Source organism: Rhinatrema bivittatum, chromosome 1 (assembly GCF_901001135.1).
Source record: "Rhinatrema bivittatum chromosome 1, aRhiBiv1.1, whole genome shotgun sequence".
Taxonomy (NCBI): domain Eukaryota; kingdom Metazoa; phylum Chordata; class Amphibia; order Gymnophiona; family Rhinatrematidae; genus Rhinatrema; species Rhinatrema bivittatum.
The window spans coordinates 505,523,818-505,549,152 of record NC_042615.1 but is presented as its reverse complement, the minus strand read 5'-3'; the positions used below and the strand labels follow the sequence as shown (position 1 = coordinate 505,549,152).

Here is a 25,335-nt window from a genome sequence, read left to right as displayed (position 1 = left end):
TCACTGCCACTACAACCATGATTTTGGTGAATGTCCACAGGGCTGAGGCTAGCCTGAAGGGTAGCACTCGGAACTGGTAGTGATGGTCCAGGATCGTGAAGCGTAAGAAGCGCTGATGATCGTGATGGACCGGGATGTGCAGATAGGCTTCTGACAGATCCAGGGAGGTCAGAAATTCTCCCGGCTGTACCGCCTTTATGACAGAGCGTAGGGTTTCCATGTGGAAGTGTGGTACCCTCAAGTAGCGGTTGACCGACTTGAGGTCCAGGATGGGCCAGTACGTTCCCTCTTTCTGGGGGACAATAAAATAGATGGAATAGTGCCCCGTATTTCGTTGGGGTGTGGGCACCAGTGTTATAGCCTTTAAGACGAGCAATTTGGTCAGTGTGGTTTCCACTGCCGTCCTCCTGAAGGGGAAGTGGCAAGGAGATTTCACAAATTTGTCTGGAGGGATGCTGTAGAAGTCCAGAAAGTATCCCTCTCGAATAATGGTTAGGATCCACTTATCAGACATTATCTCGACCCATCTTGGTAGAATAGGGCAAGCCTGCCCCCTATGGCTTCTTCCTGTGGATGGGTCTGTTGATTCTCATTGTGGGGTGCAGCTGGGGCCTGGACCTGAGCCAGCTCCCCTCTTGTTGTGTTTGTTCTGAAAGGACTGGCCCCTGCCTGCGGGACGAGGTGCTTGGTATGTATTCTTATATCGTCTAAAACGCTGTGATCCCCTCTGCCTTTGGATGTTCGGGGAGAGGGGCGTTGGTTTCTTTTGTTCTTGTCCTCCAGTAACAGAAGTATTGGAGATTCTCCCCATTTGTCGGCTAATTTCTCCAATTCGCTTCGGAACAGGAGGGTTCCTTTAAAAGGCATTCTCGTGAGTTTAGTCTTGGAAGTCACGTCGGCTGACCGGCTTCGAAGCCAGAGTTGCTTTCGTGAGGAAGGATATTGCTGGTTCTAATGTTTCGACGGGCATGGTGGTGTTCCTGGCCAGTGACAAGCATGCACATGTCACTACTGCACAGCAGGCAGCGATCTGCAGAGACATAGCTGCTGCATCAAATGACTGTTTAAGGATGGATTCCTGACGTCTGTCTTGGGTATTCTTGAGTGCCACTCCTCCTTCAACTGGAATGGTGGTGTGCTTTGTGACAGTGCAGACCATGGCATCCACTTTGGGAAACGCCAGTTCTTTGACTGAGGGTTCCAGTGGATACAGAGCTTCTAAGGCCCGTCCTCCCGAACATTCCAGATCAAGCAGTTGTTGTACGGCTTGCAGCAATGGGAAATGGCATGAGGCCTGACTGAGCCCGACCAGAAGAGGGTTAGTCTTTGGCTCCACGGTGACACTTGTGCCTGGGATAGCCAGCTCCTTCAGGCTCAGGGACACGAGGTCTGGTAGCTAGTCTTTGGAGAAGAAATGCATCATGGTTCAGTATGGTTCCATTCCTGGAGGAATTTCCCCTTCCTCCAGGGAGTCTTGGTTTTCCTCCGAGGTGTCCATGTCCCCTAAGGTCAGGCTTTTGTCCGGGGAAGGCACGTCTCTGGGAGGCCGAGAAGGGCCTGGGAGGTTTGGGTCCTCTGGTGGAGGCTGGGGCTGTCACCGATTGCACCTGGACGAAAGTTTGCAGACCTTTAAAGAATTCCACCCAGGAAAAGGTTCCTGGGTCTATATTGAGCGCAGCGGTATTCCCCCGAGGGCCCCGTCTGAAGGGCCGAGCTGGGGATAGAGAGGTCCGGGGTATTATCGGTGAATCCGGATACCTGTAGTGGCTTGGGGGGGGGGGGGGGGGGGACGACGGGGATCTTGCCCTTGTTCTCCCAGAGCCGCTCGCACTGTAGGCACAGGGCAGTAGCCTTTTCATGCTGCGCAGTTCTTATGTGGCAGGCTGGGCAGAGGGCTTGTGCTTTGGCTTTCTTGGCTGGTGGTGCCATTGTTTGTGCGCATAGGGGTGCGTTTATAAGCACACGCCGGGCAGCTTAGATATGTGCATGCAAGCTGCAAAGGTATGCATGCAGGCCGGTATGTGCGCTTATGGAGATATGCATGCCGCTGTGCACGCAGCCGAACTTGTGCACCCGGCGCTGTTGAGCGTGTCGCTATGTGCACAAGTATGTTGTGCGCACGGCTCAGGCGGACAGTATGGCAATCAAGGGGGGGAAATGACATTGGTGACCACATGAGCAAGATGGAGACACCCCCCACAGAGGGTTTTCACGTGGGTGGACCCTCAAGCAAGACTGGGGTCTAGCCCAGACTGGGCTGATCAACCTGATGGGACAGATGCCAGCTGGCGATCTGTACAGTTATCTGAGCCTCAGAGACTTTTCTACCTTACCTTGTCTTGGCGTTTCCTGGTCTGGAGCCGGGCAGTCTCCGGCTATGGGGGGAGGGGGAGGGGAAATTTACCTTCACTGCTGCACTGTCTTGCACCTGCTGCCTCTCGGCCACTCCCGTTCCTGGGGGCTAAGTCCACACCGGGAACTGGCTACTGGATAGAGGCTCACCTCTGAGGGATCTCAAATCACCTCAGGAATTCTCAACTGGGGGAGGGGCCCTTAGTTATCACCGCAGGGGAGTGGGGCTCATCTATAGAGGTAAGATTATTTCTTGTTTGGAATTTTCTTCTTTGGTTTGGATTTTCTAACGCTGTGCAAGCGGGTGTATAGTCCCGAACTGCTAAGGAGACTGAGAAATACTGAAGAGCAGAGCTTCCTGCACGGGAACATGTAGTGCTGGCATCAGACTGAAATCTGACTCAGTTTCCAACTGCTATCAGGAGCACACAATACCCATTGGTCCTGAGTCCATCTGCTACACACTAGGAAAAAAAAGATTTATTGTTCATGCTGCAGCCCTCGCCATGTACTACCATTTTATTACAAATTCATAACCCTATAAGTGTTTTACAATCTTCTGGCAACTTTTTTTGGGATATTCCTTCAGAGGTGGCAAGACAGTTTATGGAATATGCTACCTGAGCCCTTGAGAACAGAGGCAACTGTGAAAGCATTTTAAGAAAAATTTAACACACATCTAATGATGCTTTCAGATGATTTGAGGTCCCCACCCTGTTAGGGAGGTACTGCTTCTTTCCGATTGGTTAGCTCTGACTTGGCAGAGGTGCATTGGACCATGTCACAGCTAACCAATCAGAAAGAAGCAGGGCATGCACTGGCACTACCTGGAACTGTATTGTTTGTGTCTTTTTGTGTTAGCCTCTAATGGCACTGGATTATGCAGCATATAAACACTTTAAAATTAAATCTACTTATGTACTACCTTCCTCCTCCCACTGTTGGGGAAACCAATCAGATACAGGGAAGCTTTCATGCCCAAAACCACAAGAGCAATTTATTACATAATTTCCATTTTCTTTTTACTGTTCAAGTAAGTACATTTGTAAAGTGAACAAATTTTTTTTCCAGAAATGTGAAAATAAAAGCAGGGGGAAAAAAAAAAAGTCTGAACATGTAGAACTGCTGAGGATCAACTGTCAGGTTTTTTTTTTTTTTTGTTTTTTTAATGTAAGTACATTTTTTCCCCCTTTAAAATCAGTATCATTAAAGGATTTGCTAGAAAAAGATTTAGTCCTTGAAAGGCAGGGGAAGAAAGAGGGGGACTGAGTAGTGCAGCTATTATAAGCTCAGTACACCAGACATCTTGCCGATTGCTTAGTTGCAGCCATCACATATACAAATACTGTGCGGTGATGGATGGTGGGGGTGGGAAGAGATCCTCTTTCTTCTCTTGACAACTGCATCCCCTGCGGCTGTGTCACCCTGGCTACATGGAAGCAGCAAATGATTTTCTGTATTCTTGGTCCTGCTCCCCTACACACATGCTTTACGATGCTAAGGAGCCCAGGGCAAGAAACGTTATGGTCATTATCAGCTACAGAAGTTTTAGTTCAAACCAAGACCTTCAAATGCAGCTGTGAAGATCTGATGTGTGCTGGCCTGGGTGGGGACAGTGAGGCAGTGACCAGGGAAATCCCTCACACTCCTTTGAAAAAATTACACCTTAAACTCTGACCTTGATCAAACTTAAGCCAGCCACATGGTGACTATTTGCCCACAAAAGCTAGGGGATGCAAATGCTCAACCCTGCTTTGCTGCATTAGTAGAAAAATACCTTTAGAAAAGACTTTCTGGGGCATCACCTTACATATGGTCACAAAGCTCTCAGATCTATTTCCCCGTTAGCTTGTGCTATAAAAAAAGGAAGGAAGTGTCTACAGGGAAACTTCCTCAGAGCCACTAACCATATCTTTACATTTTCTAGTCTCTTTACTAGGGAACTGCATTTCCCTCATCTTTGTCCTTGACACAGAAGAGGCAATGGTTTCTGGAATCTATGGGGCAAGGGTGTGGGGAGAAGCAGAAGGCAATCTGGACCTTCCTTTGTTTGTCCCCACACTTACAAAAGTTACCACTCCCAAGTTATGCAGAGACAATGGATCAGCCCCCTAGATTTGTGGAGGGGCAAGAGACTGCCTCAGTTTGAACTCCAACAGAAGACCCCCATTTCCTCCCCTCCCAAGAGATCATATATCAACCTCCTCCCTTGCTGCTACTGCCACACACCCTCTGCATCCTGACAGCAGCAGTCAGGGGAAGATGGGGGGGGGGGGGGGGGAGGAAGAGCCAGAAAAGTATACAACTTGGGGAGGGGAGGTGAAAAGTGGAAAAGTGCATTGCCCCTCAGTATCTTCCCCCTTTCCTTGTGTGTCCTTCACAGGAGTTGGCAAGTGTTTCTCTTACGGCCACGTTTGGCTTGCAGAGCAGCCCTTGTAGCCATTTCGAAGACCTCTCGCACACCATCTTTGGTCTTGGCTGAGCACTCCAGGTAGCCAAAGGCATTGATGCGGTTGGCCATGTCCCGTCCTTCCTCTGGCTTCACAGGCTCCTACAAAATTGAAACAGGACCTTATAAAAAGGGAAGAACCAGACTGAAAACCTAAGCAGGCGATTACTCCAAGGTCCTAGAGGAGTTTGACATACTCTAACCTTCTCAACCTTAAAGCACAGAAGACTCCTTTCCACCCCCTCCTGGCAATTGCTCCAGTTGTCTCAAGTTTGAATTATGTTGGGCCAGCAGGTCCCTGGAAGTAGGAAAGAGACTTCAGGGGAGTGGTCTAGGTATGATGAGTGCATTTCCCTAGTAAGTAAATCCTGGAGGAATTTCTGAAATCCTGAGCAAACAGATTATAGGACAACAGATGGAAAACGTTATCAAATTTGGAGGTCTAATGACATAACAAAAGTGGATCAGGGAGGTGCAGTAGATATTACTTTAATATGCAATCCCCCTCCTGCTCCTTTGTAGTTACAGTTCATTCAGAACCAGGACTGGGATCAGGCCCATGAGCCTTCATTCTAACTAGCATTTTTCTCTTTTATATTCTCTCTTCTCCCCCACCCATCCACATACCTAGTCCTTCTTCAGGTCACTGCAATGGCTGTTTTGGGCTGGGGGCCATGCACCAGGGCTCCTTCTAGAACCCTACAATCATGAGTCCTGAATCCAACCACTAGGTGTCATCCTTAAAAGCAAGGACCAGGATTCCTCCCCCCCTGGGGCCTTTACACTCTATCTCCACAGCATCCCCAGTCCCAGCCGACCCAGGGAGCAGGAGTGGATTGAACCAGAGCCCTACCATTGTAGTGTGCAGTACTTGCTACTTGAGCAAGCAGACCAGACATTACTTTTAGAGATGTACCCTACAGAAGGCTAATAGTAAGCCAGACAGCAGGAAAGGGAAAGTGAGAGTTGTAAACTGGGTGAGAACTGGTTCAGTAATAGGACTGCGTGGTGGTGGTCAAGGGAGTCCAGTCTGATGATGGTAAAGTAACCCCTGGGGTATCTGATAAAATAACTGATCATTTTCAGTATCTTGAGGGAAAAACATGCTCGTTTGCAAATGGATACCAAAACACAGCAGCTAAGGTTACAACCTTAACAGGGGTACTGCTGCATCAGTCTTTCCAAGGTGGCTACAGTAACAGGATACAACCCTGCCATCAAGTGCATGGTAGCCAGATGTTAAGACACCCTCAGTTTTGGTAGATGTTTGAATTATTATAAAGCTTGGTGGTAAGCTATGGGATGGGGCCTGAATGTTGGATTAAGTAGGGGACTTGTAAGAAAACAGAAAAATGACAATGCCTGGAATAACCTACTAGCAGAAGAGGCCAGCACTGTAAAATTTAATCAGGCTTGGAACAGAGGAAAATAGTAGAATATGGTTGAGTAAATAACATGGGGATAGAGGGAAGGGGAGCTAGTGTTGGTATGGGAACTTATAGGCTCATGTATCCAAAGTGATAAAGAACCAGACAGACAATAAGACTGGGTAGGATGACTGGTCCTTACCTGCCATTTACTATGTTACTAGTAATAGCAATGAAACAAGAATAGAAGTGCAGTCACCTTGGTTTGCAAAGCCTCAAGCTCCTATGATGCATTACATATCAAAGAGGTAGGGATGAATCAGATGCAGTTTTAGTTTCTGCTATCCATTCCCAGGATTTCAGACTGAAAAGCTAAGAAACCCTGTGATGCAGAGAATATTTGAGAGGAGGCGTGCCTGCTCCTGCCTTACTAGAATAGTTTTCTGCACACTGACCTCCAAAGGCAGCTAATGGCTAGCAGAGATCAGGACTGTGGTAGCTCGGTCCAAAATGGAGCAAAGCCCAGTTTAGGAGACAAATCAAAAAAGCAATAAAACCTCTGGTCCACTCTCAAAAGCAAAGAAATCTTGTGGCAGGCCCCCCAAACCCACCCCCCTCACCTGTTTCATCTTGGCCAGCTCCCTGCGGGTGTGCTCGTCGTTTCTCAGGTCCTTTTTATTCCCCACCAGGATGATGGGCACATTGGGACAGAAATGCTTCACTTCTGGGGTCCACTTCTCTGGGATATTTTCTGAGAAAGGTGTGGGGGAGAGATTGTTAACAGGTACAGACTATTTCATTCCACTAGAATGGGAAGCTATTTCCTCCCCTCAGAGGATGATACTCTTTCTGAAGCCACCCCTCCCCTCTGGTACTTACCTAGGCTGTCTGGGCTGTCTATGGAAAAGCACATGAGGATGACATCTGTGTCAGGGTAGGACAAGGGTCGCAGGCGGTCATAGTCCTCCTGTCCAGCTGTGTCCCAGAGTGCCAGTTCTACCTGTAAGAGAACTTGGTTTATTGCTGTTTGTACTGGTCTTAGATATCATTTAAGTATGTTTTTATTCCTTTGTAATCCGCTTTGACTTGGAATATAAAAAATGTTTTAATAAATTCAGATTTTGGGCTTGTTTACTTGCTGATGATTACAGATGAGAAAGCTAAAGTTACTTACCTGCAAGATGTAAGTACTCCCCAGTGGGACAACTTCATCTGATAAAACCCAGTGTAGGGCATTACACACAAGTCTTCTAGAAGGTTTTGGCATGCTTGATTGACCATGAACAGCACGACCCATGTCACTATGCCAGGCAAGGTCCCCCTCATTTCTTGCATAGCTACTACAGTGAACAACGGGAGGCAGGTGAATTTCATGAGGATTGATGTCCTGTTGTCCTCTGATAGCAAAGTTGCTCACCTGTAACAGGTGTTCTAAGCAGGATGCTAAGTCCTCACCAGCTCAACAGTGTGGGGGGGGGGGGGCAGACAGGCAAAAGATTAAAAAAAAAAAAAAACCCCCACACTCAATTAGGGTAGACTGACAGCCTCCCATGTTGGGAGTCCCTATCCCTAAAAACAGTGAGAAATGAATGTGCACACAGAACTCCATATTGCAGTGTTATAAATCTCTTCCATTGAGGACAATCTCAGGTAGGCTACCAATGCAGCTATGGCTCCAACACTAAGCCTTGACATTGGTCAACTGAAAATCATATCTATGTGGGCATAGCAGGAGCAGATGCAATTTATCATCTAATTAGAAAAGGTGTGCTTGGCAATGGCTGTTCCACGTTTGTTGTGGTCAAATGAAAAAAGGCAGTGGGTAGACTTTAAGGGCTTCAATCCATTCCAAACCATGCACCTCTTGCTCACTTTTGAGGACATGCAGCCTGGGGAGGAATGTTGGAGGGTCAATTGAGTCAAGGTGAAATTCTGACACTACCTTCATAATGCTGCTTTTGTTTGTCTGTTGACATATAGATTTTTGTGCAGATGGCACAGTGATGAAGATGCTGTTTTGAAAAGCGTTGTTGAAGTTGGTAAATCGTAGTTCTAATCAGGATATAAAGTTGGTGAATATTCAGTACTGGTTTTCAGTACTACTAGGTCAATATCTAACTAGACATGATTTTGGTGTAGTCTTGTGGGGGTTGGTAGAAATTAATTTATATTTTGTTTGGTTTTTTTAGAATTTTGAAGAATGTGTCATGGATTGATGAGGTATTTTTTTCGAATAAGTCCCTGAGGAAGCCCCAAGCAAGGGGAGAAACAAAGATCTTTTGTTGGACAATTTGACAGCAGACTGCGGCGTGTATTGATTCACGGCCGCAGTATTAAAGAAACAGCGGCGAGAAATCTGAAGAGATATAAGAAATAACTTGTTCTTTATATTTAGGTGAATTCGGGACAATTGCACAGTGACAGTAATGAGTAGACTACGGCGCGTGCGAGAAATTTGAAGAAATAAGTAATCAATTGTCTCCATATTTATGGGAATTTATATTTATTGTAAAATGGTGAAATGTATTTTGGGGTCACAATGTCTAAGATTCATATTTTAAATGTTTTTAGTATGTGTGAATGGGGATGCATGTGTGTTAGATAGATTTTGTATAGGTAGAATGAGGAGTGTTATATGAATTTTCTAATAAAGTTTGTATACAATTGAGCGTAGTTGTCAAATATCCTTTGGGTATTGTATGACTACCTTAGAAAAGGTATCTTGTCAAAGGAATTTTGTATAAGATAGAAAGACTAGGCCTGGAGCCCAGCTCATCAACTGCATGCTGAAAACTGCCACCAAAAATGTGACCTGAATCAGGTACATTAGCTCAAAGTGAGTTCATCAGCTGGGCCAATACCACATCAAGGTCTCTTGACAGCAGGTGGCTTTAATTTAAACAAGCTCTGCATAAATCAAACTAAAGGCCTAAAGGCTGTACAGAGATTTTCCTCCTACATAGTGGCAATGTGCCAATTACACTAAGCTGGACCTTGAGTTAGTCCTCAGACCAGACTAAAGATGTAGAACACAAGTAGATAATTCCCTTTCTGGAGTGCCACAAACTGGTCTGGTTTTCAGAATACTCATCATGAATATGCATGATGTATATCTGCAAGTACTGCCTCCATTGCACATCTCATGCATATTAATTATGGATGTCTTGAAAACCAGACCCGTTAGGGGAACTCCAGGAATGGCATTGCCAACCTCTGATGTAGAAGGTATTCAAGTAGTTTGTGTGCAGAACAGAAGGATCAATCGCCTTTAACTCAGTCTAAAAGGCAAATCTCCATTTCAAACCATAAAGTTTACTCAAGGAATCCTTAGAAGCCAAAAAGAATGAAGCACATCCTCCATAAGAACATAAGAAATTGCCATGCTGGGTCAGACCAAGGGTCCATCAAGCCCAGCATCCTGTTTCCAACAGAGGCCAAAACCAGGCCACAAGAACCTGGCAATTACCCAAACACTAAGAAGATCCCATGCTACTGATGCAATTAATAGCAGTGGCTATTCCCTAAGTAAAATTGATTAATAGCCATTAATGGACTTCTCCTCCAAGAACTTATCCAAACCTTTTTTGAACCCAGCTACACTAACTGCACTAACCACATCCTCTGGCAACAAATTCCAGAGCTTTATTATGCGTTGAGTGAAAAAGAATTTTCTCCAATTAGTCTTAAATGTGCTACTTGCTAACTTCATGGAATGCCCCCTAGTCCTATTATTCGAAAGTGAAAATAACCGAGTCACATCTACTCGTTCAAGACCTCTCATAATCTTAAAGACCTCTATCATATCCCCCCTCAGCCGTCTCTTCTCCAAGCTGAACAGCCCTAATCTCTTCAGTCTATCCTCATAGGGAAACTGTTCCATCCCCTTTATCATTTTGGTTGCCCTTCTCTGTACCTTCTCCATCGCAACTATATCTTTGAGATGCAGCGACCAGAATTGTACACAGTATTCAAGGTGTGGTCTCACCATGGAGAGATACAGATAGGTTCAATGAAAATAATGCTACCCTCTCAACATCCAGGCTGAGAGAGCTAGGGACTTTGTTTTGGAAGGATGCAACATTCCCACTCCTGAGTTGAGACTGGGAATTCTCTAACCTGATTTGATGGACAACTCCTGGGGGGGGGGGGGGGGGAGAATGAAAGAAGGGAAACCAAATCTGTCATTGGTCAATAGGGGGCTATGAGGATCATGGTCCCCAGTTTCTTGGAACCAGAACTGAAGGAGAAGCATACCGAACACCCTGTCCATAATCTAGGGACAAGGCACCTGAGGTTTGTTTGCCTTATGTACCCCTTTCTGGGGCTGAAGTTTGGGACCTTTTTGTTCAGAGATGGCAACAGATCTATTACAGTAGTACCCCACTCATAGAATATCTGGCTTGCTACTTCCCTGGTCAAGGACCCAACTCAAACTCAGTCTGGATATTCTTCTACCTTAGGTCTAAAACCTGAAGCTATGCAAGCCTGAGGACACCAATACTCACTGCAGAAACACTGAATGTCATATCTAAAACAAAAAAAGTGTCAGCCAGACCATGTTTTTTTTCTCATATTGAATCTGTCCACTAGTGACTCCAGAGCATCCCCATTGCTTAAATGAGATGCTCAGACAACCCCTTTACATCTTGCAGATTGTTTCTCATATTGGTTCATAAAGAGCTGGTAAGAAGCTATGCAGGCTTGGAGCATAACTTCCTAATAAATCCTCTCCCAAAGAGAAAAAGGGATAGGAATCCCTCCCTAGGATCACCAAGAAGTGGGTTCTAGACTTCTTGGCTTAAGAGCAGATTCATCTACAACAGCTAGATTTGGCATCTGCTGCTTCTTGAATCTGGGAGCTTTCGGAATGCAATATATTTTATTGCATCTGCCTTTTTCACTAGGATCAGAAGGTATCCACATTCTCATCTATATAGCCTGAAGATCTCATGGACGAGTACTACAATCTCTTTAGGGGGTTCACAAATTGGAGGATGTAAAAGTATTTTGGCCTGGACCCTCCTTCGCAAATCAAATGGCATGGCCTTTACCATTTTCTTAAAAATCAAAGAAGGAGAGATCCTCTGGAGAAGACCTTCGCCTTTCCGGTAAAGGAGAGGGGTCCGAGGAAAGACTTCTGATAAATCGAAGTTCCTACATTCATAGCCTTGCCCTCAAATACTCAGTTTGAACCAAACCAGTGAGCTGGCAGCATACCTGGCTAACAGAAAAAGGCCTCAGTAAGGACTGTGCTTGTCTGCTGGGGATTAAACTCTGACTTTCTGCAATGCACTGGGAATTAAAATGAGCTCAGCAGTATCTAAATGTTTATGCCTCTTCATAGGAAGTCTCTAGCAAGGATGTCATGTAAGGCCATTAATGCCTCTTTCAGTGCAAGGCTTCCTGGTTCCTTCTGTCCAGTTCTTTCTTGAACAGAGACGATACCAATACCACACAGGAAGCAGGAGACATTTTCCTGAATCACTTGACAATCAGTGGCTGACATTTGGACCCTTGAAAGCTGTTGACTGAGAATAGTGCAAGGAGGAGCCATTCTCTACAGAAAAGCTTCCCCAAACATGCCCTGGAAGACTTCCAGAGATGTCACGTTTTCCGGATATCCACAAAGAATATGCATGAGAAAGTTTGTATGCACTGCCTTCATATCAGGCAAATTCTCATGCATATTCATTTTATTTATTTTTATATTCCGACATGCGATTTGACATATCACATCGTTTTACATGGAACTAAACGGTGCTGGAAATGTTACTGTTTCCTCAGTTTACAGATAAAGACTGAACTAACATTAGATAAACAAAACAGAACATTCATTGTGGATATCCTGAAAACCTCACATCTCTGGAGGTCCTTCAGATTAAGTTTGGGAACCATTGCTTTGGCAGGATTCAAGTCAGCAGCCAGAATGCACCCTCTCCCAGTGTCACATACCAGAGACATACCACTGCAGATGCTTCTTGGCCTATGCTCAATGCAAGAATTGAAAGAGTGGAACGAACTAGACAATGATCTATCTTACCGGTCCTTATCTGTGCTCAGTGTCAAGGGGAAACTGATGCACCATCAGCAGTTTCTGTAGCTCTTGGGTCAGTCAGTCAATGCCAATTGACAAGAAGACCCTCCTGAAGAGCTTCTCCATCAGCTTTACTAAGGAAGGACCTCTTCTAGGGGTCTTACTGTACATGGAACATGCTGAGATGTCATTGTCCTCTCACATACACACCCATCATGGGAATCCTCGATTGCTCCTGGTGCAAATACATCATGTCTCAAAACCACTGGTCAAAACATTTATGGAGATAAAATTCAAACTGCTCCATTTTAACAAAATTCCAATCAGTGCTGCTGGATCACCTAGTGGCAGATGAAAAATAAAGCCTCAAACTGAAAGACAAGACATGTCCAGTAACACTAAGGTTTGAAATGAGAGAATGAGGCCTTGCATGAGAATTCAGCATATCAAGCACTTTTGAAAAACTTCAAACATAACCTTGGCTCCATGAAAAGATAAAGGCTGTGGGGGCTCCCACAAGCATCCTGCTTGTTCTCCAAGAATTCTTACCCCGTTTCCTTCCTTTGAATCATGTATAATACAAAAAAAAAAAGTGTAACTGTTACATCCACAAAAATGTATCATTCCTTTTCTTCAAATTGTGAATCCTCAAGAGAAAGGCTCCAGAGAGTAAATATGCTTGACCAGTAATAAAAACAACACACAAGGGTAGCAATATAATTTAAGCTTGGGTACTAAAGAATTTGTCTATAAAACATGAGAAAAACAAGATGGGTTGGTTTAAAGGGGTGGATAGTTGTGCTTATTTTGTTTTCTATTATATTTTTGACCCTGTTCTCCCCTTCCTCCAGCATCTTCCCTCCATTCCCAGCAGCTTTTCCTCATCTACAATTACTCTGTCGTTGCAGATCTCATTTGGCCTAGCAGGGGCAGTGCCTACCCAAGAGGTTACAAAGTTTTAGGTAATCTAAAGTGACCAGCACCCCAGTCTTTCCAATCCTGATTGATAACAATTAATGCTGGAAGTATGGACTACATGAAATAAGAGGTAAGGTCCTATTTCCAATCTCACTTTGCAAAACCAACACCATGGAAATAAATTAATGCTAGGTAACCCTCAAAAATAGAGAAATCTGAAAGCAGTGAAGAACCACAGCATATTGGCTTGGGTTTTTTTTTTTTTTAAGCACATTCATTCAATTGATCTGGACAAAATTTTTTTTTTACTAAAAAGTATATTTATAGGGGTAATTAAAATAGAAAAGCATTGTTGTCTAAGGTAAAAAGTTGAGCTACTTTTGTCACATTAGCATATAAAAAGCAACCTAATACAGGGATGTGGGGAAGTGAGGTGGTACTTCCATCTACATCACTATGATCTACAGACTTGACTCAGGCAGAGCAGCTGGAGAGATATCTGGCTGAAGATCCCCAAAAAAGGTGGGAATGAAGGGGTGACACTATTTTGGTGGGTGATTTTAGCTTGCTGGATGTAGCTTGGAGCATTCTGTCAGATTCTTTTCCAAGGGCACTCAGACAAGTGAAGGGACAATACTGGATCAGGTACTTATTAAAAAAGAAAGCAGAGAGTCATGTGATGTGAATGAGCTAGGAAAGATGTGCCTTCCTTAGCTCTGCAGGTATACACAAATAGTGCAGTGCCTCCGTCTATATCATATATGGATCATAAAACCAGAGGTCCTATACTAAATACTTTGTTTCACAGAAAAGATTTTTTATTAAATAACTTTATTCATAAATTATCCTCCTCTAATACATAGGGATTCCTAACTAGACAATATATAAAAATTGTAACCAATCATTCACTACCCCCAATCATACTAACCACGCATACCTACACAATTCCCATAACCCATAAAACAATCCCCCAACATGATACTACATCAACAAATATTTTATGTATTATCTCATACAATATATATCGCACTCCCTCCACAGTATTTTGAGGGAGTGCGATATATATTGTATGAGATAATACATAAAATATTTGTTGATGTAGTATCATGTTGGGGGATTGTTTTATGGGTTATGGGAATTGTGTAGGTATGCGTGGTTAGTATGATTGGGGGTAGTGAATGATTGGTTACAATTTTTATATATTGTCTAGTTAGGAATCCCTATGTATTAGAGGAGGATAATTTATGAATAAAGTTATTTAATAAAAAATCTTTTCTGTGAAACAAAGTATTTAGTATAGGACCTCTGGTTTTATGATCCATACCTTCCTTAGCTCTGGGCACCACACTGCCACGATTCACCTTTCCAGAGGTTTTACCGACCTTCTGACGAGTAAAGTTTACGGCAACCATATCAACACATGTTGATAACATATGTATAAGTCCCCTCCGATAATGCCAGCTCGTGGAGGGAAAAGGGAAAAAGAAACACTGAGGCCCCGAAGACAAGATGGCAGCAGCGACACTAGCAAAATGACAGAGCTGCAGATCAGCTTCTAAACGACATATGCTGACAAATTAAAGAGGTAGTCAGATCAGCAACTGGACAAGAAGCTGGAGGGGGATCTCAACCCAACTGAGGAGGTGAAATCAGCCCTAGCCAACGTTGGTCCCCGTATAGAACAAGTGGAAGGACGTATATCGGTCTTATATTATTCCCTCCAAGCAACTGTTAAAATGGTGGCCCTTGAAAAAGATGTAGAACAAGCATCTAAACTAGAATACCTGGAGAACAGATCGAGGCATTCAAATTTAAGATTTTTAGGCTTCCCAGAAATGACTGAAGACTATAAGCTAGGAGAATTATTGGAAACTTCCAGAGGCCTTAAATCTTCCTGAATTTAAGAACCAGCTTCACTTTGAAAGAGCACACCGATTAGTCACAAAAAAAACTACCGAAACGCAACCGCGGATAGTTATGCACACAAAGCAAAAGTTGTCCAAGCTGCATGGAAATACCCAGAACTAGCGTTCCAATCGCACCGTATCTGGATCATGCAAGACTACTCGAAGACAATGGCACTGAGGAAGACATTTTCCCTGGTCTGTTCCAGCCTATTTAAGGGACAAATAAAGTCTGCTTTCATCTACCCCGCTAAGCTATGGTTATGGCATGACAGTCAAGCTAAAACCTTTGAGCTCCTGGGTGAAGCTCAAAGGTTTCTGGTTGCGCTACCAGCACGAGGATCCTAAAATGAAGTTAGAGTAGCCAAAATAAGTGAACTTATGGTTCTGTTTAGTGTTACAACCATATGGAAGGTTGTAGACTTAATATCTCAGTCAAATGGATAAGAATGAAACAGTCTGCTTTACTTGCAGTAGCATCCACACTAGGTATAATTTACCTATGCTTTTGTCTTCGGTGTTAACTATCTCAGAGTAAAGCTTTATTAGAAGGCTAGGGCCTACGACCAAAGAGCTGTATCTCTCTGCTTTGTTATTTTCTCCTTATTCTTGAAGGCTAAGGAGGGCCAAGAGCTTGAGCTATTGCCACGCTAATTTTTTTTTTTTTTAATTTGCACTATTTTTTTCTTTTTTCATTTCCGAGCTTAGACTTAAAAGTATGCCAGAAGCAAACCTCCCTCAAGATGGCAAGGAGAGACACCTTCCCAGAGACTATCATTTGTGCAATTCCAACAATTATTCATTTTGGCTAACCTTATATGCATTAATCGATCTCCTGGAGAAATCAGAGATGACAGAGCAACATTTAATTATTTAAGGTTTTTTTTTCACTTTTATGCCTTCTTTATTATTTTTGTTACATTGTGAATATATGGAACTTATAGTTGCATGGGAAAAGAAACAATTCATCCTATAAGACTTTTGGTTGTGTTTGACTCAATGGAGGGGACAGATTTATTTTCTTAATACAAACAAGGTCAGCCCAAACTGCTCGGTTAAAGCACTAGCTGACAATTGTAATGGTGGAATTAGTGTTAATACATTTAGTTAACACCCTTACAAGGGTGGGGTGTTGCATCCAATCACAGTATTCACATGACTCCATTCCCCTATGCATTACAGGGAGCAAAGCTGTTGGGAGGGATTCATGGAGGAGGTGGGAAGGGTGTTCCAGTTACCAGAGTTTGTATATTCTATATTTTAACCATAAGGTACCAAGTCTCTGTATACTTACATGTCTGCTTGTTGACAAAAAATTGCTGATCTGCAGCTCCATAATTATACTGCCATCTCCACCAAGGGGACACCATCAGAACAGGGGGGGGCCAGCTGAGGGTTCCACTGATTTATAGCATTAAAGGAGCTTAAAACAAACATCTATCCACATTCATAGGGTATTGATACAAAAATGTTTTTCCTGGAATGTAAATGGGTTGGGATACCCCATAAAAGGAAAAAAAAAAAAAAAAAAAAAAAAAAAAAAAAAAAAAAAAAAAGAGTACTGCAACATTTGAGGAGATGTGAAGCCTCCATAGCTTGCCTCCAAGAAACACTTGTCAGCGGCAGAAAGAGCTAAGCTGCGTAGCGATTGGGTGGGAACTTGGTATTCTTTGGCAGCCAAGAATAAGAAGGCTGGGGTAACTATCCTAGTATTATTTATTTTTAACTTTTCTATTATAGACGTTCCTGTAAAAGATATGCGTATTCATTGTTACAAATAAAAACACCAAACATAACATCTAACTGAATCTGATCTTATATACAAAGAAAAAAGGAAAATTTTTACATTAACTCAAACAACTAACCAAAATTCCTCTTTATGATTGAAAGATATAATCAGCATTACACATTATCCAACTGAACTTTAAAATACTCCAGGTCTTGCCTGATAAAGAAGGCCGGTACATTTTCATCAAGGGACTATTAAATGAAAGGGAACTTTCTATCTGTAACGTTTACGCTCCCAATGAATACTCCCATACTTTTTTCTCCCAGCTCATTTTGGTACTAAATTCCCAAGGGGACTTATTTCTGATGGGAGATTTCAGTTGGGCCACAGATTCTTCATTGACAAATGAAAGAGGAAAAAACTTAAGCAGAAAGGAACGACTTTCCTATGCCAACAGTTGGGATTAATTGATGCATGAGTCCTTCACCCAGGCGAAAAGGACTTTACCCATGTTTCTAGGGCCCATGCCTCGCTATCTCGAATCGATTACATTTTAGTCTCCCAAAGTTTCCCAATTATCTCCCAAGCAGAAATTGGACAACAGGTTGTTTCAGATCATTCTCCCATCTGGGTCGAGCTAACTGCTCTGGGTTCTAGAGAAAGGAACATCTGGAAATTTCCAAACTTTTTGAGCTCAGACCCAGAATTCCAAACCTTTTTGAAAAATAAGTGGGAAGAATTTATGTTTCATAACCAGCAACATGCCTCCGATCCTCACCTCCTATGGGAGACGGGAAAAGCAGTTATGCGAGGCGAAATCATAACCTTTATAAGTAGAAGAAAAAATGTCGTAACTCCATTCTTCAATTAGAATCAAACTTATGCAAGGCCAATCTAATCACTGTGTCCTAGGATGGTGAGGACCAGATGGGCCTAAGGCAGCATAGATACTTGTAATTGTCTAACTAATACACAGAGGGTCTCTGCCCTGTCCTTTGGTAAGAACACTTTCCTCTTCACCATGTCAATCCTTGCTCCAATAAATTGAAGGATTTGAGCTGGCTGGAGAATGACTTCTTGTAGTTGAGTCCTAGCATTTATAAGCAAAAATCAATCATGTCTCTCAGTTGGACCCTGAGGGTAAGTTTGTCTGAAGCTACCAGCAACCAACCAGGTATTTTATTTACTTATTGAATTTTATATACTGTCGTTCAGACATACCATCACAACAGTTCACAAACTTAAAAAGGAAATACAATATAATTATGAAATTAAAATTACATATAAACGTGGTAGAAACATTCTTAATCAAATAGCAATATTAATAAAATACATAATGGACTATTGTAATGAATAAGAGAGGAGAAAATGGAGTAGGCTGCTTGGTCTGATCTCAGTACGGTCATTATAGGCATTGCCAAATAGCCATGGTTTTTAGTTGGACCTCCTTTTGTCAGAGGTGGACCACCACTGCAAGGCATTTGGTGAATACTCTGTGAGCAAAGAATAGTCCGAAGGGGAGCACCTTGTACTGGTAGTGCCGCCCACTGGACTAGAAGCACAGGAACCACCATGAGGAACAGTATGTGAATGTGGGAGTAATCGTCTGAGGTCCAGTGAGCACATCCAATCATTGGGCTGTAGGAAAAGGATAGACTTTAGGGATGTCATTTTGAATTTCTCCTTGAGCAGGAATTTAAGCTCCCTTAGGTCCAAGATTAGGCAGAGGCTACCCAACGTTTTGGGACTGAGGAAGTATGGGAATAGAATCCCCTGTTCTGCTGGCACTACGTGAATGGCCTGCTGAGTAAGCAGTGCAGTTAACGGTAACTGTTTGCAAGAGTTGCACCCGTGTTGGGGGAATTGGCTAGACGGGGAAGAGCAGGAACCCGCTTGAAATTGAGTTGGTAACCCTTGTGAATAAATGTCCAGCACCCAACGGTCAGATGTTATTGCAGACCAGGAACTGAAAAATTGTGCTATTGTACTATTCTGCCCCCCCCAGCTTTAAAAACTTTGTGGGGGTTGTCGGTTGGCGCTGCCCCTTTGTTGCTGTTGGAATGCCAGGGCCATGTATGATGGGTAGAGGTGGTATGGGCATCACTGGAAGGCTGTTTACGATAAGTCAGGTAATACCTCCTCTTGCTGGTAGATTGGTCTGCTGGAGAAGCTAGGGACAAAACAGCCATATCATTCCTTTAGCTGCGAGACAGTTTCCAACAGTTTGTCGCCAAAGAGATTATCCCCCTTGCAGGGTAGATCCACCAGTTTCTTGTGCACATCCTCCCTTGATGGTGCTGGCCATCAGCCGGGCTAGTTGATGAGCTGCTATGGCAGACTGAGGCCTGGGACAATGTCTCCAATGATTTGTAGATGGTAAGGAGGAGATGTAACTTTTCTTCCATGTCTAATATCTGATGTGGCAGACCAGTGCTCAAAAGAACTCTTCCTCAATAGAGGCTTGATGGACTGGAGGAATTTGTAAAGATACAGCAATACCAGTTCTATATAATGCAGTATCTTTGCCCCTAGCATGGCAGATTAAAAGGATAGTTTCCCAAATTCATCCAGGTAACAACTGTCCTTACCTGGAGGCATATACGAGTGGAGTCTTGTCTTTTTAGCCTTCATGGCGGATTTCCACCACGATAGAGGCAGGCGGGAGCAGGATAGTATGGAGATCTCATCCTGAACTTTAAAATCTGTTTTCCTGGAGTTCACCAGGGTCGAGAAAGGGGACTCCAAAATCTTTTCCAAGACCGCATCAAATGCACTGTGGGAGGGCAGTGCTATCAGTTCGGCTGGCACCTCAAAGATCTTTAATATCACCAAGGACTTCTGTTCTTGGGTTTGGGACCTTCCTGGTTTCAATGTTGAGCCTCACTCCCACCTTATCAACTTCGAATAGGAAAGATCCTCCGATGGGGAGGAGGGCTCCAGTGGGTCTGATGGTAACCCGGTGGATGAACCCAGAGAACAGGCATGTGAAGCAGGCAGAGGAGAGAATTGTGGTTATGGCAATCTCCCTGCCTGCTGAACCTTTTCCAATTAATGCTGCGCATGGGGTTCGTCCTCTGGAGGGCCTTCTTTGGAAGATGAACTAGCTGGCTGATGTTTCTGTCCACCTGACTCCAGGGTTGCGAAGAGCCCAGTGAGAACTGCAGAAATCAGACATTGCCTGTTCCGCCATGCCCTTTCCTGCTAGGGCTAGCAAAGCCAGAGACTTCAACTGTTTTCCCTCCAATCTAGGGGTGTGCGTGCACCCAGATGATGCAAGGGGAATGGCAGCGAGGAGTATATCAGAGACTGGCCCCTGGGACAGGTGGTCACGAGGGGCCCAGTCTTGTGGAATCTTGGTGTGCTTTTGGAGCAGCTTCTGCAACTGCGAGAACCTCCTTTTTCACCAGGAGACAGAGGAGATAGAGTAGACTGTGAGGAGGTGGAGGACACCTCTGAACCTGGATAGTCTGAAAGTGAAGACACAGAATCCATCTCCTCGGGGGAAGACTGAGGATCCAGTACTTGACCTCATGCTTCATACCCCTTTGGGTTGCCAGTGTTTGTGCCCCTTTGACACTGACCTTCTCTGCATCTGTGCCATGCTGACGTGAGAATGTGCGCTTTAATTAATGCTCTTTTCCTTTAACAAACACCTGTGGTGCTGCGTTGGGCAGCCGATGCTCCTATTCACAGCCCCATGACACTTTCCACGTCCGCATTCTGTGGCAAGTCCTGGAGCGTGGGGGACAGTTGTGGGTGTAAGCACCCTTTGGCTTATGGTGCTCTTACCCTTGAGTCCTAGTGAGGAGGCCCTCTTCTGCTTCAGGTCGCTCCAGATGCAGCCCTGATAAGGTGTGGGAGGAGAGTCGCACCGACGGCAGGGCATAAGAGTTGTCACTTCCTTCCTTGAGCCTCATGATCTTCTGGGCCCCTTGTTGCCAGGCCCATGGGGACATACGACCGCAGTCACAACACGCTGACTCGTTGTGGTCAGGAGATAAAATTGCTCCATGTGAGTCAGGCTGTGTGGCACACAGACTGAAGGGAATGAGGGCGCTAAATCATGTGGGAAGACACGTGCAGCCACACAGAGCAAAGCTCTAACTGCTAGGAGAAGCTCTGCCCTCAAAGCCACTGGAGGATGTCCCAGACAGCATGGCTAACTCAGCCCTGCTATGGACAGGGGGGGGGGGGGGGGGGGGGGGGGGGGAGACAAAAAAAAAAATTCAGATCTAGTTTTCGATTCTGCTCAGATGCAATCAAGTTAATAGGCAAAGTTGAATAGTTTGTCAGCTGTAGAGTGTTGCAAGAATCACCTGTACTGGAGGCAATCTGCCAACATAATGGAGATTGCTGAAAGACAAGATGGCATTTAGGAGAGGCCAATGTCCAATTGTGCACTCCCAAATCTTTAATGCTTCCTTGATATGATTCTGTGCCTCCCTATTTGCAGACAGAAAACAAAGCAACCTGGTTGTTTGTCTGAAATAAGATGTCTTCTCTCAAATACGCAAAAAAGTGTTAGGAGCATATCTGATCATTCTTAATTCCAGCAGATTGATCTGAATATGGCTCTTTGCAAGACCTGATGCCCTACGATCAGAATGATCCTGTGTGAGCATCCCCTCCTTTTGAGGTTTTGCTAGCAAGACTTAATGAGGAACAGCACAAAGCAGCACTCAATCCTGAGGATTGCCAAGAGGTTTTGCCAAAAAAATAACTCATTTCAGAAACCTGGACTGTGGTGGATAATGGTTGAGTAAACTAATCCCACTGAGAGCATAGACTCCCAGTGTAGACTACAGCATGAAGGCTAATCAGTAGGACCATGTGCAATGACTGCTGCAACGATAATTGCTCTGACTGTTGCGCATAGAAAGGTTGTGAATGAGAAATATACTCTATCCCTTGCCAGAAAAGCTCTCCTGTAACAAGTCTATCCATGGTTTCATGGATTTTATCCTATAAGCAGGTATTACATTTGACCAAAACTCCAAATTTTGTATAAAAGACTGACTATCTTGTGTAGAGAAAGCAATGCTTTTTCTCAAGAGCTTGCTGTGAATAGACACAGTCTTCCAAGTATGGGAAAACATGAACCACTTGGTGATGCAGGTGTGCGGCTACCACTGCAAGGCATTTGGTAAAGACTCTCAGAGCAGCAATAGAGCAAACAGGAGCATGCTATACTGGTAGTGGAAGAATCCAACTTTAAGCAAAGGTAGCACAATTGGGATGGTATATGAGCAAATGCATCCTTTCAGACAGTGCACATTATCCATTCCTGCCTTTGGATGTAAAGAAAAATCATGCTAAGTGAATTAGTTTCAAATGCCTCTCGAAGAAGTTTGTCCAGAGGTCTCAGATCCAAAATGGGCCTTAATCTCTCCCGATTTCCTGGCAATGAGGAAATGTCTGATACCTCTGGGTTAGTCAGTCTGGCATTGCATAATTGACAAGTGCAGATTAACAGATAACGCATGAGTTTATGCTCGTTTTTCATAAGTGCTTTGCTCTATAAAAAATTAACAAAATTATATTTACCATATTAAACCTTGTATACTTATGCAGCTACAATAAAACTGATGACCTCACAAAAGTCTAAGCAACTATCTTAAAACTACTGAATTCATAGTCTGGAAAGCAATTCATCAATTTTATAAACAAAATAAGGTTAGTGATATATACTAGTCACCTGTAGTCATTATCTAACCTACAAACTTCCTAGCAGGAATTCTGATGGTATATTAATCCAAATTGGGAATACTGGGACTCTGCCAGAGAAGAAAAAAAATGGTTTCACCAGCTCAGTTACTTGGTCGAATTCTTCAGAAAATGAGATAGGCTCTTGCCCTAGAATGGAAGGCCTGCTCGACAAAAGGTACAAGGGAACATATTGGATGTGTCATCTAAGTGTAAGCCTTCTGTTAGCTACCTTGTTGGTGTAAAGGCTCTAGTGACTAGGGGTATTACATCTCGCTCTGCTCTTGATCTCAGGCTACCAGCATAAAGTGATGCCAGTAATTTGATCATGTCCACAGACTGGGATTCAAGGCATCGGTATGATGCATCAATGGCATTGAGGCTTTTTGCTTGGGAGGTGCCAAAGGCTTCAATATCATGATCACATGCTTTGATGGCGCATATGTTGTCTTCTTCAGTCAAAAGCTGGAACAGGATGGCCTCTGCCATCACCTTGTCAAACCCTGCAAGGTTCAAGTCCTCAGGCACAGACCTCCTCCACTCCTTTGGAGAATGGTGTGACAGGAGACCAGCCTAATCCTTAGACTATTGTCTGTTCATGCCCCCAGGGGTTGTAGGGACCCTCATCCTCACTGTAGACCACAGGGGATGGGGCACTAGGCCAACATACAAGAGGCAGGTACTGATGGAATTGACAGGAGACTACCAGCCTCAGTAAAGCTTCCTCCTGAGAACTGGTGACAACCATCGTATCGGTAGGGATGGCACCCGGGATGGTGTAGGGATCAGTTCCCGGGATGGCACCAAGCACTGGTGCCATCCCGGGAACTGATGCCAGCTGGGTCGGTAAGGCACTGATGAGTACACCACGATATCCAGAAGCGGGTCAAGATTGGCTCTGCTGCTGCGGGACCGAAGCCTTGCAGCACCTGCTTCACCGCTAGCTGGACTCTATGCTCCAGCTACTCCTCAAACACTGCCAACGCCAACACTGACTGGGAGGAAGGAGTAGCCAGATCTTTCTCAGACCCATGAGGGGGAGGAATCTGCAACTGGCACCAGGACCTGTGGAGGACTTTGTAGACCCTGGGCATCGATGCAATTTTGGCATTCCTCACCACAGGGGGGGTCATCACAGCAAAAGCCGGCATGTCCCTATGTAGCAACATGACCAGTGTTGATGCATCTTTACTTTCCCACAATGTGGCCCTGGTCTTTCCCCAGTGCCACAGTTGAGGACGATGAACTAGACATCCTTGGCCTGGAGATCAAGAACCGATCTCTGGTGGCCCTATCCACCAGCAACCTCGACGGAACAGACAGTCTCACTGATGTCGATAGCGTAGTGTCCATCGGTGTGGCTGAGGTCTTCCAATGCCAATGCCATGGACTTCTTTAATCCAAAGAGGTTGTCTGTCTTGCTGAGTTGAAGCAGACATTCCTTTGGGGTCATCTGGGCACCCAAGCAGCACCCCAGACATCAAGCGATGCACACCTCATGAGGACTGATGATAGATATGGTTCTCAGGTACATCGGCAGAAGCTAGACATGGCCATGACTGGGTGAAACAGGAAAATATGGAATGCTGGTGGCGGGCAGTGATGGAAAAAACAGGTACAACCACCATGGGGGTACGAATGTGAAAGGAAGCTTACCTGAACGCCGAAAAAACTGTCTGGGGCCACTACGGGGAGGTTGCAAGAGGAACCTGGCGACGGACTTTCAAAAGAGACATTAAAAAACCACAAAAAGGATTTCCATGAGGCAAAAAGTCAGTTTAGAGCTCAATCCAACCGCTCTGCAGAAAAGAGACTGAAGAGGGACCCCATGTGGACGTGTGGGATAGGGCATGCTCAGTGTGCCTAGTCAAAGTTTCTAGAAACTTTGACTAGGTACTTTGATGTCACCCCTATGAGAGAGGACTACCATCCTACTTGTCCTTGGAAAATACTGGACTTTCATCTCTTTCCATATCCTCCTTCCCATCCTTCCAGCTTCTTAATCATAGGTGGAGATTCGGCAGTCAGGGGTGGGAGATGGGGGGGGAAGATGATCACTCCCATCCCCATGGTGGTTCCTTAGCACAAACCTTCCCACAACTCCAGGACAAAAGAAGATTGGCTCACCTGTTTTGAGTCCACCTCGATGTCTGCCACATAGTTCTCAAAAACCGTAGGGACATAGACCTCTGGGAATTGATCCTTGCTGAAGACTATGAGCAAGCAAGTCTTTCCACAAGCACCATCACCAACAATCACCAGCTTCTTACGGATTGCAGCCATATCTAAAAGAAAAAAGAGAATTAGGGTTGAGAGATGTGAATTGCCCTCTGCTCAAGCTACAATGCATGCTATGGAAGTTACATGAAAGACTTCCCATTTTGGTCACTATAAACTAAAACATTTCCCAATATTTACATTGAACCAAATCATGTTTTGTACATCAGATCACAGAAATCTGCAAAGATTGTCTTAACATAAATTGCCATGCTGGGTCAGACCAAGGATCCATCAAGCCCAGCATCCTGTTTCCAACAGAGGCCAAACCAGGCCACAAGAACCTGGCAATTATCCAAACACTAAGAAGATCCCATGCTACTGATGCAATTAATAGCAGTGGCTATTCCCTAAGTAAACTTGATTAATAGCCATTAATGGACTTCTCCTCCAAGAACTTATCCAAACCTTTTTTGAACCCAGCTACATTAACTGCACTAACCACATCCTCTGGCAACAAATTCCAGAGTTTATTGTGCATTGAGTGAAAGAATTTTCTCCGATTAGTCTTAAAATGTGCTACTTGCTAACTTCATGGAATGCCCCCCAGTCCTTCTATTATTTGAAAGTGTAAATAACCGATTCACATCTACTCATTCAAG

General features: G+C 44.3%; 1 protein-coding gene across 4 annotated transcripts in view; it reads right to left on the bottom strand.

The window, feature by feature from the left end:
- Positions 1 to 3,327: 3,327 nt before the first annotated feature.
- LOC115096099 (rho-related GTP-binding protein RhoA-A) overlaps positions 3,328 to 25,335 on the bottom strand; it is a 35,049-nt gene continuing 13,041 nt past the window's right edge. For all 4 annotated transcript variants that reach the window (XM_029610638.1, XM_029610634.1, XM_029610641.1 and 1 more), the window contains 4 exons: positions 24,584 to 24,741; positions 7,048 to 7,168; positions 6,789 to 6,919; positions 3,328 to 4,903 (listed from right to left, as the gene is read on the bottom strand). In XM_029610638.1, coding sequence (XP_029466498.1) covers positions 4,730 to 4,903; positions 6,789 to 6,919; positions 7,048 to 7,168; positions 24,584 to 24,739 — 582 coding nt within the window. In that variant the 5' untranslated portion in view covers positions 24,740 to 24,741 and the 3' untranslated portion in view covers positions 3,328 to 4,729. The remainder of the gene's footprint in view (positions 4,904 to 6,788; positions 6,920 to 7,047; positions 7,169 to 24,583; positions 24,742 to 25,335) is intronic.